The sequence below is a fragment of the Pan troglodytes genome, chromosome 1 (genome assembly GCF_028858775.2).
Source record: "Pan troglodytes isolate AG18354 chromosome 1, NHGRI_mPanTro3-v2.0_pri, whole genome shotgun sequence".
Taxonomy (NCBI): Eukaryota; Metazoa; Chordata; class Mammalia; order Primates; family Hominidae; genus Pan; species Pan troglodytes.
The window spans coordinates 93370795-93386127 of NC_072398.2; the positions used below are offsets into that span (position 1 = coordinate 93370795).

The 15333-nt window shown below is 43.7% G+C and overlaps 1 protein-coding gene across 8 annotated transcripts in view; it reads left to right on the plus strand.

Moving 5' to 3' along the window:
* The window catches only part of GON4L (gon-4 like), a 110488-nt gene that overhangs the window by 25175 nt on the left and 69980 nt on the right, over nucleotides 1–15333 (plus strand). For all 8 annotated transcript variants that reach the window (XM_054672179.2, XM_063812306.1, XM_054672201.2 and 5 more), the window contains 4 exons: nucleotides 7700–7891; nucleotides 12269–12459; nucleotides 13197–13271; nucleotides 14081–14131. In XM_054672179.2, coding sequence (XP_054528154.2) covers nucleotides 7700–7891; nucleotides 12269–12459; nucleotides 13197–13271; nucleotides 14081–14131 — 509 coding nt within the window. The remainder of the gene's footprint in view (nucleotides 1–7699; nucleotides 7892–12268; nucleotides 12460–13196; nucleotides 13272–14080; nucleotides 14132–15333) is intronic.

Below are 15333 nucleotides of genomic sequence, written 5' to 3' on the forward strand. Positions count from 1 at the left end.
AACCACATAAGGTAACATCTGGGGGTTGCCATGGCATTTGTAAACTGTCATGGTGCTGATAGGAGGTTCTTTTAGCATGCAGTTAAAAGGAGGGCAACAGGAGGTGGCTTTCATCACCATCTTGCTTTTAGCTGGTTTTGGCCAGTTTCTTTGATCAGCTCCTGTTTTGTTCAGCGGGGTCTTTCGAACAGTGCTTGGAAAACAAGTCCTGCTGATCTCCTACCTCAAATGGAATGTGAGGTGACAATAGGGCCAGCAAGCAAAAATAGAAATCTGAGATTGAAGTTTAGTAAGAAGCAAGGACTAGAAATGTTCAGTGTTAGTCATGGTTCTTCTCCATGGAAACAGACATGGAGGGGGAAGAGCAGTGGATTGAAGACAACCTTGCCTTGAGGAAGAAGATAACAGAGAAGGAACAACTGGAGAAGTAATAGTAAAATTGAAAAGAGGAAGGAGAGCTTTAAGAACAAGGTACTTTAAAATGTAAATTTAAAATTTAGTAGCAAAGGAGGGATAAGGATAATACCTGAGAAAAAGGTTACATTTGAAGATTGATGATCTTGGAGAGTAGATTCAGGAGTTTGTTGGGGAAAGGACATTATATGAAGCAGTTAAAGAGGAAGGAATGGGGCTGGGAACAGTGGCTCACACCTGTAATCCCAACACTTTGGAAGGCCAAGGTGTGAGGATCTTGTGGCCAGGAGTTCAAGAACAGCCTGGGCAAGATAGCTAGGTTCCATCTCTACAGAAAACTTTTAAAAGTTAGCCAAGTGTGGTAGTGCATCCCTGTAGTCCTAGCTACTCAGGAGTAGCTAGGGGGATAGCTTGAGCCCAGGAGTTCAAGGTTGCAGTGAGCTCTGATCGCACCACTGCATTGCAACCTGGGTGACAGAGCAAGACCTTGTCTGTAAAAAAAAGAAAAAGGAGGAGGAATGAAACCCCAGAGATTTTTCTTTCTTTCCTCTCCCCCATCCCCCTCCTCCCCTCCTCCCTTCCTCCCCTCCTCCTCTCCTCCCCTCTCCTCCCCACTCTCCTCTTCCCTCTTATCCCCTTCCCTCACCTCCCCTCCCCTTCCTTCCCTTTTTTTTTTTTTTTTTTTTTTTTTTGGAGACAGAGTCTCGCTTTGTTGGCCAGGCTGGAGTGCAGTGGCGTGATCTCAGCTCACTGCAAGCTCCACCTCCCGGGTTCACGCCATTCTTCTGCCTCAGCCTCCCGAGTAGCTGGGACTACAGGCACCCGCCATCATGCCTGGCTAATTTTTTGTATTTTTAGTAGAGATGGGGTTTCCCCGTAGCCAGGATGGTCTCGATCTCCTGACCTTGTGATCTGCCTGCCTTGGCCTCCCAAAATGCTGGGATTACAGGTGTGAGCCACCATGCCTGGCCTTCCTTCCTTTTTTTGCAGTGGGAGAATGGGTGAGAAATAGCTAGAGAAGGCAGCGAGATTATTGCATATTTTTTCAAGATAAGTTGTCAGAAGGAACTGGAGGAAATTATAAGATTAAAATGCTAGAGAAGGAATGGATAAATAACTATGGGTTCATAGTCACTCAGTTATTGATAAGTGTAATTAAGAGATTTTAAAAATCAGTTTACAGATATCCGGATTTAAATAAACATTTATTGTTTAGTATTATCTGTGATATCACTCCCCTTCATTAATCTGGAGAATTGAAAATTGATTATACTACTTTGCACTTTAATTAGTTGTATATACAAGTAATAGCAATAAAAGTACACTATGAGTGTCTCTCCAGAATTTTTCTTCAAGTAACTTTTTTTTTTGCCAATCAGATAATGTAACACAAAACAGAGGAAGAAAGAAAGATTGACAATTCACATATATCTACTTTGGAAAATATTGAAAACTTTAAAGGAGAAAATAAAAATCACCCGTAGCCCTGCTGTTTAGTACGTGTTTTTGTTGTTTTACTTTCTTTTAAGTAACATTTTAGTTTTCTGATTATGAAAGCAGCAGCATCATATACACTGTAGAAAAAATGAAAATACATAGAAAGATAGTTGGATTATTTTCAAGTATTGACATTTTGTTACAATTGATACCTTTTTGTTGTTGTTATTGTTTGTTTGTTTGTTTGTTTTTGAGACAGAGTCTCGCTCTGTCACCCAGGCTGGAGTGCAGTGGCATGATCTCGGCTCACCGCAACCTCCACTTCCTGGGTTCAAGCAATTCTCCTGCCTCAGCCAACCGAGTAGCTGGGATTACAGGCGCCTGCCACCACACCTGGCTAATTTTTGTATTTTCAGTAGAGGTGGGGTTTCCCCATGTTGGTCAGGCTGGTCTTGAACTCCTGACCTTGTGATCCACCTGCCTCAGCCTCCCAAAGTGCTGGGATTACGGTGTGAGCCACTGCGCCAGGCGCACCTTGCCGGGCAATACATTGTTAAATCATGTTTCTTTTTTCTTTTTTTTTCTTTCTTTCTTTTTTCTTTTTTTTTTTTGAGACGGAGTCTCGCTTTGTTGCCCAGGTTGGAGTGTAGTGGCGTGATCTTAGCTCACTGCAACCTCCACCTCCCGGGCTCAGGTGATTCTCTTGCCTCAGCCTCCCGAGTAGCTGGGATTACAGGCATGTGCCACTGCGCCTGGCTAATTTTTGTATTTTTAGTAGAGATAGGGTTTCGCCATGTTGGCCAGGCTGGTCTTGAACTCCTGATCTCAAGTGATCCACCCACCTCGGCCTTCCAAAGTGTTGGGATTATAGGCTGGAGTGCAGTGGTGTGATTTCGGCTCACTGCAAGCTCCGCCTCCTGGGTTTGCATTGTCCAGCCTAAATCATGTTTCTTGACTGCAGGTGTTAGTGTTTAAACCTTTTATTTATTTATTTATTTTTAAGAGATGAGGTCTCACCCTGTCATCCAGGCGATAGTCCAGTGGTACGATCATAGCTCACTGCAGCTTCTAACTCCTGGGCTGAACTGATCCTACCAAGTAACTGGCACTATAGGCAGGAGCCACATCATCCAGCTAAAAAAAGCTGGGACTACAGACCTGCACCACCACACCCAGCTTTTTTTTTTTTTTTTTTTTGACTTTTTGCAGACACAAGGTCTCTATAAGTTGCCCAGCATAGAAATGTTTTTTGTTTGTTTGTTTGTTTAACAGGTGAGGTCTCATAATTCACTGCAACCTACAATTCCTGGCCTTAAATGATCCTGCTGCCTCAGCCTTCTAAAGTGCTGGGCTTACAGGTATGAGCCACTGGGCTCAACTAGAAATAACTTTTTATTTATTTATTTATTTATTTATTTTTAAAGAGACAGAGTCTTACTCTGTAGCCCAGGCTAGAGTGCAGTAGCACAATAATGGCTCACTACAACCTCTAACTCTTGGCTTCAAGTAATCCTTCTGCCTTGGCCTCCCAAAACGCTGGAATTACAGGCATGAAGCCACACATAACTTTTTTTTAGACAGGGTCCCACCGTGTTACCTAGGCTGGAGTACAGCAGTGCAATTACGGCTCACTGCTGCCTTGACCTCCTAGGCTCAGGTGATTCTCCCACCTTAGCCTCCCAAGTAGCTGGTACTACAGGTGTGCACCACCATGCCTGGCTAATTTTTGTATTTTTTGTTGAGATAGTGTTTCACCACATTAACCAGGCTGGTATCAAACTCCTGAGCTCAAGTGACCTGTCCACCTCAGCCTCCCAAAGTGCTGGGATTACAGCCATGAGCCACCATGCCCAGCCCACAAATTACTTTTTAAACAAGCATACCAGAACTTTTAAATCTAAGCAAGTATTGCCCTTCAAAACACAGAGATTCACTTTCGTAGGCAGAGCCTCTTCCACTGACATTTTTACTACTTAAAAAATATTTGGGGTCAGGCATGGTGGTTCACACCTATCCCTGTACATTGGGAGGCTGAGGTGAGAGGATTGCTTAAGGCCAGGAGTTCAAGACCAGACTTGGCAACATAGTGAGACCCCATCTCTACAAAAATAAAATAAAATTAGCTGGGCATGGTGGCAGGAACCTGTAGTCTCAGCTACTTGGGATGCTGAGGTGGAAGGATCACTCGAGCCCAGGAGGTTGAGGCCGCAGTGAGCTGAGATGGTACCACTGCACTTCAGCCTAGGGGACAGAGCGAGACCCTGTCTCAGCAACAACAAAAAAATTGGAACTACTTGGCCAAGTGCAGTGGCTCGTGCCTGTAATCCCAGCACTTTGGGAGGCGGAGGTGGGCGGATCACCTGAGGTCAGGAGTTCGAGACCAGCCTGACCAACATGGAGAAACCCCATCTCTACTAAAAATACAAAATTAGCTGGGCGTGGTGGTGCATGCCTATAATCCCAGCCACTCGGGAGGCTGAGCCAGGAGAATCTCTTGAACCCGGGAGGCGGAGGTTGTGGTGAGCTGAGATCGTGCCATTGCACTCCAGCTTAGGCAACAAGAATGGAACTCCGTCTCAAGAAAAAAAAAAAAATTGGAACTACTTTTTAAAACTGTCCCTGCAGGGCTGGGTGCGGTGGCTCATGCCTGTAATTCCAGCACTTTGGGAGGCCTAGAGGGACAGATTACCTGAGGTCAGGAGTTAGAGACCAGCCTGGCCAACATAGTAAAACCCCATCTCTACTAAAAATAAAAAATTAGCTGGGCGTGGTGACACACGCCTGTAATCCCAGCTACTCGGAAGGCTGAGGCAGGAGAATTGCTTGAGCCTAGGATACGGAGGTTGCAGTGAGCTGAGATCATGCCACCGTACTCCAGCCTGGCCCACAGAGCGAGACTCTGTCTGGAAAACAAAAAAACAAAAAAACTGTCCCTGCAAGCACATTATCAGCTGCACCACAAAATCATTTTTCATACTCTAGAGGAAATGTTCCTTTTTTCTACAACCTTTTTTTCCCTCTGACTCCACAATGCTTTTCAATTTATTTCCCCTTCCTAGAGCCCTTTAGGACCCCACCTTCCTTTATAGATATGCTGGATGCTAAAAGACCTCAGAAAGAGAAGCTGAGCAGAATAAGAGAAATAGAGAAAGCAAAACCTTATTCAGAGCATATCTGTAACTTATGTACTGCCAGCCTGAGAACTGTATGTTGATAACATCAAAATTATTATTTTTTAATTTATATTGTTTATTTTTTGGAGACAGTGCCTCGCTCTGTCACCCAGGCTGGAATGCAGTGGTGCAACCTTGGCTCACTGCAACCTTGGCTCACTGCAACCTCTGCCTCCCCGGTTCAGGTGATTCTCGTGCCTGTTGAATAGCTGGGATTACAGGCACCTGCCACCACGCCTGGCTAATTTTTTGGATTTTAGTAGAGACGAGGTTTTACCATGTTACCCAGCATGGTCTCGAACTCCTGAGCTCAGGCAGTCCGCCCACCTTGGCCTCCCAAAGTGCTAGGACTACAGGTGTGAACCACCATGCCTGGCTGATCATAACATCAAAATTAGCTGAGAACAGTACAAATCAACTAATTATAAGCTAAAATCATGCTACTCACTTTTAGGAGGCAAAGAAAGAAGAAGCATAAGTGGAAATTAGGGTATGTAAGTCAAATTCAGAAGAACAAGTAAAATTCTATTAGAATAAACACCATTAAAGCAGAAGATTTAGCTGGATGGTGTGATGGAAGTAAGCTATAACAATGCTACTGCACTCCAGGCTAGGCGACAGAGTGAGACCCAAGTATAAAGACTGGCCATGTGTTTTGAAAGAAAATGTTCAACTAAGTAATACACAAACTAGGGGAAAAATTCAGAAATATAAAAAGTACACAGTGAAAATTTAGGCATCCTTTCACTTTGTACTCTTGCTCCCCAAGTCCTCTTCCCAGGTAACTGTTAAATAATTTTTTGTGTGTAGTCCAGGGAATTTCTGTATATATGCAAGCTATTTCCTTGATAGCCTGATTTCTGATGTTTACCCTTTTTTTTTTTTTTTTTTTTTTGAGACAGAGTCTCTCTCTGTCGCCCAGGCTGGAGTTCAGTGGCGCGATCTCGGCACACTGCAACCTCCGCCTCCTGGGTTCAAGCAGTTCTCCTACCTCAGCATCCTAAGTAGCTGAGATTACAGGTGCCCGCCACCATGCCTGGCTAATTTTTTGTATTTTTAGTAGAGACGGGGTTTTGCCGTGTTGGCCAAGCTGGTCTCAAACTCCTGACCTCAAGTGATCCACCCATCTCAGCCTCCCAAAGTGCTGAGATTACAGGCGTGAGCCACTGTGCCCAGCATTCTTTTTTGGTTTGTTTGTTTGTTTTGTTTGAGATGGAGTTTCGCTCTGTTGCCCTGGCTGGAGTGAAGTGGCACTACTATCTTGGCTCACTGCAACCTCTGCCTCCCAGGTTCAAGCGATTCTCCTGCCTCAGCCTCCCAAGTAACTGGGATTACAGGTGCCTGCCACCATGCCTGGCTTATTTTTGTTTTTTTTTTTTTACAGCCGAGGTTTCATCATGTTGGCCAGGCTGGTCTCCAACTCCTGACCTCAAGTGATCTGCCTGCCTCAGCCTTCCATAGTGCTGAGATTACAGATGTGAGCCACTGCGCCCAGCCTACTTTTAATACTACATGAATATTTCTTTGCGTGTGTGTGTGTGTGTGTGACAGTGTCTTGCTCTGACACCCAGGCTGGAGTGCAATGGCATGATCACAGCTCACTGCAGCCTTGAACTCCAGGGTTCAAGTGATTCTCCCACCACACCCTCCTAAGTAGCTGGGACCACAGGTGTGTACCAACACACCCAGCTAATTTTAGAGCTCTATATTTTTGTAGAGACAAGGTATCTCCAAATGTTGCTCAGACTGGTCCCGAACTCCTGGATCCTGGCTCAAGCGATCTTCCTGCCCTGGCCTCCCAAAGTAATGGGATTACAGGTGTGAGCCACCTGGCCTAGCCTAATTTTTTATTTTTATTTTTAGTAGAGACAAAGCCTCGATATGTTGCTCAGACTGGTCTCAAACTCCTGGGTTCAAGTGATCCTCCTGCCTCAGCCTCCCAAAGTGCTGGGATTATAGTCATGAGCCACCTCATGACTATAAGCACCTGGCTTTTTTTTTTTTTTTTTTTTTTTTGCGTGACGGGGTCTTGCTGCGTTGTCCAGTCTGAAGTGCAGTGGTGAAATCGTATCTCCCTGTAACCTCAAAATCCTGGCCTCAAGCCATCCTCCCAGCTCAGCCCCCCCAAGTAACTAGGACTACAAGCATGCACCATCACCCCTTTTTTCTCTGTCTTTTTAATGCTAGCCTCACCTACTCCCCTCACAAAGGGAGTGTTTATGAAGTGTTGAGGTGAGAAAGTTGTCTAATGAACTGTAGAACCATATATTTACAATTTTATGGTGACAGTTACTCTTCTGCTCTGCCAAATTGATTTACAAAGTCAGGGCATTTTATGATTATATTTATAGTTGATGAAATATGGTGTTAATGGTCATCTATATAAAATGTCATCAGGAATTTCCTTTACAAGTCTGATTTTTCATAGGAAAAAATGCAAAACTGAAAGCATATTAGAAATAAAAAGACCTCAGCAATTACCTCGTTTAACTCTCTGAGTTTACAGATGAGTAAATTGGATCTGAGCTTTGATTTAAGAGAGGAAAATTCCTATATAGTATATGCTTAATTCATGAAGTTGTCTACCTAAAAACACTATAATAAGATGCTGAATTCTACAACAGAGTATGATTGAGAATGGTCAAAGTGTGGAGCAATATTTGTGATTCTTCCAGGGAAACCTCAAATGAATTCTGAAGGGGAAATACCTTCACTGCCATCAGGCAGCCAATCTGCAAAACCAGTAAGCCAGCCCAGGAAATCAACCCAGCCAGATGTTTGTGCCTCTCCTCAAGAAAAGCCACTCAGGACTCTGTTTCACCAACCTGAGGAAGAGATAGAAGATGGTGGACTCTTCATTCCAATGGGTAGGCTTTCTTTTTCTTTTTAATTAAATGAAACCTGTTTATTGAAGTATAATATGTAGAAAACTGCACATGTCCTAAGATATCCTGAATTCACTATATTTTTACAAATTTAATACACCCTTGTAAGCAGGACCCAGATCAAGATAGAGAATGTTATCAATACCCAGAAGTCCATCTTGTCTTCCCTTTCAATTACCCTCTACCCATAGGTTAACCACTATCCTGATGTCTAGCATCATATATTGGTTCAATTTTTTTTTTTTTTTTTTTTTTTTTGAGACGGAGTTTTGTTCTTGTCGCCCAGGCTGAAGTACAGGGGCGTGATCTCAGCTCACGGCAACCGCTGCCTCCTGGGTTCAAGCGATTCTTCTGCCTCAGCCTCCGGAGTAGCTGGGATTACAGGTGCCTGCCACCACACCCGGCTTAATTTTTGTATTTTTAGTAGAGACAGGGTTTTGCTATGTTGGCCAGGCTGGTCTCGAACTCCTGACTTCAGGTGATCCACCCACCTTGGCTTCACAAAGTGCTGGGATTACAGGTGTGAGCCACTGCGCCTAGCCAGTTGTTCTGTTTTTTTGTCTTTTATTTGAATGGAATCATGTGTGTACATTTTATAACTGCCTTTTTTTTTTTTTTAAAGACAGGGTCTCACTCTGTCACTCAGACTGGAGTGTAGTGGTGCCATCACGGCTCACTGTGGCCTTGACCTCCTGGGTTAAAGTGATCTTTTTGTCTCAGCCCTAAGTAGCTGGGACTATAAGCGCGTGCCGTCACAGCCAGCTAATTTTTTTTTCTTTTTTTTTTGAGACACAGTCTTGCTTTGTTGCCCAGGCTGCTGGAATGCAATGGCTTGATCTCAGGTCACTGCAACCTCTGCCTCCCAGGTTCAAGCGATTCTCCCGCCTCAGCATCCCTAGTAGCTGGGATTACAGGCACCTGCCATCATGCCCAGCTAATTTTTGTATTTTTTGTAGAGACGGGGTTTCACCGTGTTGGCCAGGCTGGTCTTGAACTCCTGACCTCAGGTGATCTGCCTGCCTTGGCTTTCCAAAGTGCTGGGATTACAGGCATGAGCCACCGCACCCGGCCCAGCCAGCTAATTTTTAAATTTTTTTTGTAGAGACGGAGCCCCACTATATTGCCCAGGCTGGTCTCAAACTGCTGTGCTCAATTGATCCTCTTGCCTCAGCCTCCCAAAGTGTTGGGATGACAGGTGTGAGCCACCGTGCCTGGCATTGTGACTGCGTTTATTCTCTCAAATTTTTTTTTTTTTGAGACAGAGTCTTGCTCTGTCACCCAGACTGGAGTGCAGCAGCGCTATCTCGGCTCACTGCAGTGTCCGCCTTCCGGGTTCCAGCGATTCTTCTGCCTCAGCCTCCTGGGTAGCTGGGATTACTGGCACGGCCACCATGCAGGGCTAGTTTTTTTATTTTTAGTAGAGACGGGCTTTCACCATGTTGGCCAGGCTGGTCTCGATCTCCTGACCTCAGGTGATCTGCCCGCCTCGGCCTCCCAACGTGCTAGGATTACAGGCATGAGCCACCGTGCCTGGCCTCAACATTGTTTTATGAAATTCATCCATATTCTTGGATGTACTTGTAGATTGTTCATTTTTATTGCTGTATATCATTCTGTTGTTTGAATAGTTTATGTATGTTTTCTTTTCTTTAATTTTTTTTTTTAGAGATAGGTACTGCTCTGTCACCCAGGCTGGAAGTTCAGTGCCATGATCATAGCTCACTGCAACTTGAACTCCTAGGTTCAAGTGATCTTCCCACTTCAGCCTCCCCAGCAACTCGGACTCTAGGTGCACGCCACAATGCCTGGCTAATTTTCATTTTTATTTTATTATTATTATTTTTTAGAGACAGTTTTCACTATGTTGCCCAGGCTGGTTTTGTATTTCTGGGCTCGAGCAGTCCCTCCTTGATCTCTCAAAGTGCTGGGATTACAGGCATGAGCCTCCTCACCTGGTTTGCTTTACGTTTTCTTTATCCATTCAACTCTTTGTTTTTTCTTTTTGCTTCCTTGTGCCCATTGTTACCCATTCAATTCTTCTTCTTCTTTTTTTTTTTTTTTTTTTTTTTTTTTTGCGACAGAGTCTATTTTTTGAACCAGAGTCTCACTCTGTCGCCCAGGCTGGAGTGCAATGGTGTGATCTCGGCTCACTGCAACCTCCGCTTCCCAGGTTCAGGTGATTCTCCTGCCTCAGCCTCCTGAGTAGCTGGGATTACAGGTGCGCTCCACCACTCCTCTGCTAATTTTTGTATTTTTGGTAGAGATGGGGTTTCATCATGTTGGTCTGGCTGGTCTCGAAGTCCTGACCTCATGATCCGCCTGCCTCAGCCTCCCAAAGTGCTGGGATTACAGGCATGAGCCACCGTGCCTAGCGTTTTTTTTTTTTTTTTTTTTTTGATGTGGAGTTTTGCTCTCGTCACCCAGGCTGGAGTGCAATGGTGCAATCTCGGCTCACTGCAACCGCTTCCTCCTGGGTTCAAGCTATTCTCCTGCCTCAGCTTCCCAAGTAGCTGGGACTACAGGCACATGCCACCATGGCCGGCTAATTTTTGTTTTTTTTGTTTTTTTTTTTTTTAGTAGAGACAGGGTTTCACCATGTTGGTCAGGCTGGTCTTGAACTCCTGACCTCAAATGATCTGCCCGCCTTGGCTTCCCAAAGTGCTGGGTCACAGGTGCAAACCACTGCACCTGGCCCCATTCAATTCTTGATGAGCATTTGGATACTTTTCAGTTGTGGGCTACTATGAGTGGTGCTGCTGTAAACATTCTATAGATTTTTTGCTGAACATGTGTACTTCTTTTTCGTTGGGTGGAAATGCTAGCTTATAAGTTTGGGCATCCTTAAAATTCTTTTGAAATACTAAATTTTTTATTGTGAAACATAACACAGACACATGACTAAAGACTTCTTTATTTGATTTAGCAAATGGTTTTTTTGTGTGTGTGTGTGAATCTTGCTCCGTCGCCCAGGCTTGAGTGCAGTGGTGTGATCTCGGCTCACTGCAACCTCCGTCTTCTGGGTTCAAGTGATTCTCCAGTCTCAGCCTCGTGAGTAATTGGGATTACAGGGACACACCACCATGCCCGGCTAATTTGCATTTTCAGTAGAGACGAGGTTTCACCATGTTGGCCAGGCTGGTCTTGAACTCGTGACCTCAGGTGATCCACCTGCCTTGGGCTCCCAAGGGGCTGAAATTATAGGTGTGAGCCACTGCGTCCAGCCTCACTTTGGCAAATGCTTTTAAAATGGACATGTAATTTTTCTTATTGCATATTCTAGACCTTCATTGCTATGTAGGTTGTAAGTAGTAGTGGTAGTCGACATCTGTGTCTTATTTCTGAACAAAACAGGAAAATGTTCAGTATTCCTTCATTATATATGAGGATAGTTATAGGCTTTTCATAGAAATATTTTTTAGGTTAAGGAAATAATTTTCCTAAGTTTTCTGAGTTTTTTCATACATTGAATTTCATCAAATGCTTTTTCCTATCTCTATTAAGATCATGTTTTTTTCTCTTTCATTTTGTTAATGTAGTAAGTTTCATTAGGTTTATTGAGATATAAAATAAAATGTATCTGATGAGTTTTGAAAAATATGTACAGTTGGGCCAGGTGCGGTGGCTCACACCTGTAATCCCAGCGCTTTGGGAGGCTGAGGCGAGTGGATCACCTGAGGTCAGGAGTTCGAGACCAGCGTGAGCAACATGGAGAAACCCCGTCTCTACTAAAAATACAAAATTAGCCGGGCGTGGTGGCACATGCCTGTAATCCCAGCACTTTGGGAGGCTGAGGCAGGTGGATCACCTGAGGTCGGGAGTTCAATACCAGCCTGACCAACATGGAGAAACCCTATCTCTACTAAAAATACAAAATTAGCTGGGCATGGTGGCACATGCCTGTAATCCCAGCTACTCGGGAGGCTGAGGCAGGAGAATCACTTGAACCCAGGAGGCGGAGGTTGCGCTGAGCCGAGATTGCACCATTGCACTCCAGCCTGGGCAACAAAGAGCGAAAACTCCGTCTCAAAAAAACAAAAGAAAGAAAAATATATACAGTTGTGTTAACTGCTACCACAACCAACGTGGAACATTTCTGTCACCCCAAAAGTTGCCTAATTCCCCTTTGCTATCCCCCTTTCTCAAACATTGGCAAGCACTGATTTCTATTTCCATAGTTTTGCATCTTCTATGCAAATGTTCTATACTTGTTATACCGTCATATAATATGTGTCCTTTTACATCTGGTTTCTTTCACAGCATAATGCTTTTGAGATTTATCCACTTTACTGTTGGCTTTCTGGGCTAAGTTCCTGGAGCAGCTATTTTGGAATTCTGATGATGTTCTTGGTTTATTTGCAGAAGAACAAGACAATGAAGAAAGTGAGAAAAGGAGAAAAAAGAAAAAGGGTACCAAGAGGAAACGAGATGGAAGGGGTCAAGAAGGGACCTTGGCATATGACCTGAAACTGGATGACATGCTTGACCGTACCTTGGAGGATGGTGCCAAGCAGCACAATCTAACAGCAGTCAATGTCCGAAACATCCTTCATGTGAGTAAGACTGGGGCAGCTATGTAAATGGAAGGGAACTTTTTCATGGAAAGCATATAAAAATGTTCAGCAAATTCTTGACTCTTGATACGTGAATTACCGATTTTGTGGGTTACCCGTGACAGAACATTTTACGTTTTTACATATTTAAGATAGCTTTCTCCTTGCACTCAGTACAAGTTTGAAATATGAACACATGTTAAAGAAGAATTTAATTGGAAAGATAAACTGTTCCCGTTTCCTTCCACTGATTTTCATATTTACTGTATTGTTTAGTAGATTCAATGTTGATAATGTTCATAGTGGGTTTACTCTTGTGGGTCGATATGTCTAAAAAGATGCCTGGTTAATAGTTTATTGCACTTTGTATGTATGTAAATACTTTTCTTGATATGTAGCAACACAGCTATTTGCAGAGCCTTTGCTCTTGTTACTCTTTCTCTTAAGCATATAGTTATTTACCTCAGGATCTCCTTTTATGTGAGCCATTCCTGTTCCTAGTAGCAGCTAATGAGATTGGTTCATTTGCTGCTACATTGTTTGAAACTGTGTGGTTCTGGCCAAAATTTACTTCTGCCTTCTTTGCTTTCAGTTGCCTTGCTTTACCCCAGTCTGATGCTATTCGAGTATATGGTTCTCATTTGTCCTGTACATAGGTCTGACAGTTACGTGGAGAGATGAGTATTGTCTAGGTGACAAACCCTTGTTGCATAAAGTGAAATTTCATCTTTCTCCAGGAAGTAATCACAAATGAACACGTGGTAGCTATGATGAAAGCAGCCATCAGTGAGACGGAAGATATGCCAATGTTTGTGAGTAGTTGATTATCACTCTTTTAATGTCTTGGAACAGAGTTATCTGTAAACTGGCTAAGGATAGGAGGTCACTTAGGAGTTTGTAAACAGTTTGGCAGCTGGGGTTAAAGTTAGCATTTCAAAACATAAGAATTACATGGTAATTTTTACTTATTTTGTTATTTTATTATTATTATTATTTTATTTTTTATTTTTATTTTTGAGACGGAGTCTTACTCCGTCGCCCAGGCTGGAGCGCAGTGGCGCGATCTTGGCTCATTGCAAGCTCCGCCTCCCGGGTTCAGGCCATTGTCCTGCCTCAGCCTCCTGAGTAGCTGGGACTACAGGGGCCTGCAACCACGCCCGGCTAATTTTTTGTATTTTTAGTAGAGACGGGGTTTCACCACGTTAGCCAGGACCGTCTCGATCTCCTGACCTTGTGATCCGCCCGCCTCGGCCTCCCAAAGTGCTGGGATTACAGGCGTGAGCCACCGCGCCCGGCTTTGTTATTTTATTATTATTATTTTTTTAGAGACAGGGTCTTGCTCTGTCACCAAGGCTGGACTCAAACTCCTAAGCTGGACTCAGCGATCCTCCCAGTTCAGCCTCTTGAGTAGCTGGGACTACAGGAACATGCGACTATGCCCAGCTAATTTAAAACAATTTTTTTGTAGGGGGGGTGTCTCACTATGTTGCTCAGGCTGGTCTCAAACTCCTTGCCTCAAGCCATCCTCCCACCTTGGCCCCTAAAGTGCTAGGATTATAGGCATGAGCCACCTCACTGAGCTGTGATTTTTGAGTATTTCCTTTCTGTTTTTTCTCCTTAGGAGCCTAAAATGACACGCTCTAAACTGAAGGAAGTAGTGGAAAAAGGAGTGGTAAGTATTCTGTTTTTTTGTTGTTGGTTTTTTTTTAGCTTGGTAAATAGGATCTAATTCACCCATAGGGAAAAATATAGGAAAGATTGTGGTCTGAATTTGCCTCTTTAAAGAAATATTTATAAAAGACAGTAGAATTGTTTCTACATGATCATAAGCTATGATAATCATAGTTTATTTTAGTAGATATGAAGCATTGCTTTTTGGAATTGCTAGATAGATAACCATTTGGAATGGTTGAAATCAATGGGTGAGACCAGTTTTTCTATTTATGTTACAACACATGTTGCAAAGTGTTTAGTATTTTTCATAGTGTGTTCCAGGGGCCAGTTGCATAAAAATCACTTACGGTGTGGGATCCCTCAGGCATGCTTATTAAAAATGCATACTTTTGGCTGGGTGTAGTGGCTCATGCCTGTAATCCCAGCACTTTGGGAGGCCGAGGCAGATGGATCACTTGAAGTCAGGAGTTCGAGACCAGCCTGGCCAACATAGTGAAACTCTGTCTCTACTAAAAATACAAAAATTAGCTGGGTGTGGTGGTGCGCCTATAATCCCAGCTGCTTGGGAGGCTGAGGCACAAGAATCACTTGAACCCGGGGGCGGAGGTTGCAGTGAGTGGAGATTGCACCACTGCACTACAGCCTGGGCAACGGAGTGAAACTGTCTCAAAAAAACAAAAACAAACAAAAAAATCTCCATACTTTTGAGCCCACCCCAGACCTGAGAATCAGGACCCATGGGCAGGGCCTTGGAATATGCATTGGCAAAAACACAACAGTTCATTCTTTTGAATACTAAAGTGTTGAGAACCACTTGAAGACATCTGAAGTATTCTGGTGCAGCAAGCTCTTTGGTGCTTGGAGCTGTGCTATATCCTTCTTAATAAGCACTTGACTAGTTTGTGCTTACAAGGCAGGTAATAGTCATGAGGGAGTTCATTATATTTCTGATAGTAAGGAAGATTTGCCTTACAGACCGAAAATATGTATCATAGGTTTTATCTGTCCTGGTTTTATTCCTTGGAGACTGATAGAAGAAACAGGTCTAAGCTGGGCTTGGTGGCTCATGCCTGTAATCCCAGCACTTTGGGAGGTGGAGGTAGGAAGATTGCTTGAAGCCAGGAGTTCAAGACCAGCCTGGGCAACGTAATGAGACTGAGACCTTGTCTAGAAAAAAAAGCAAGAAAAGAAATTGGTGTA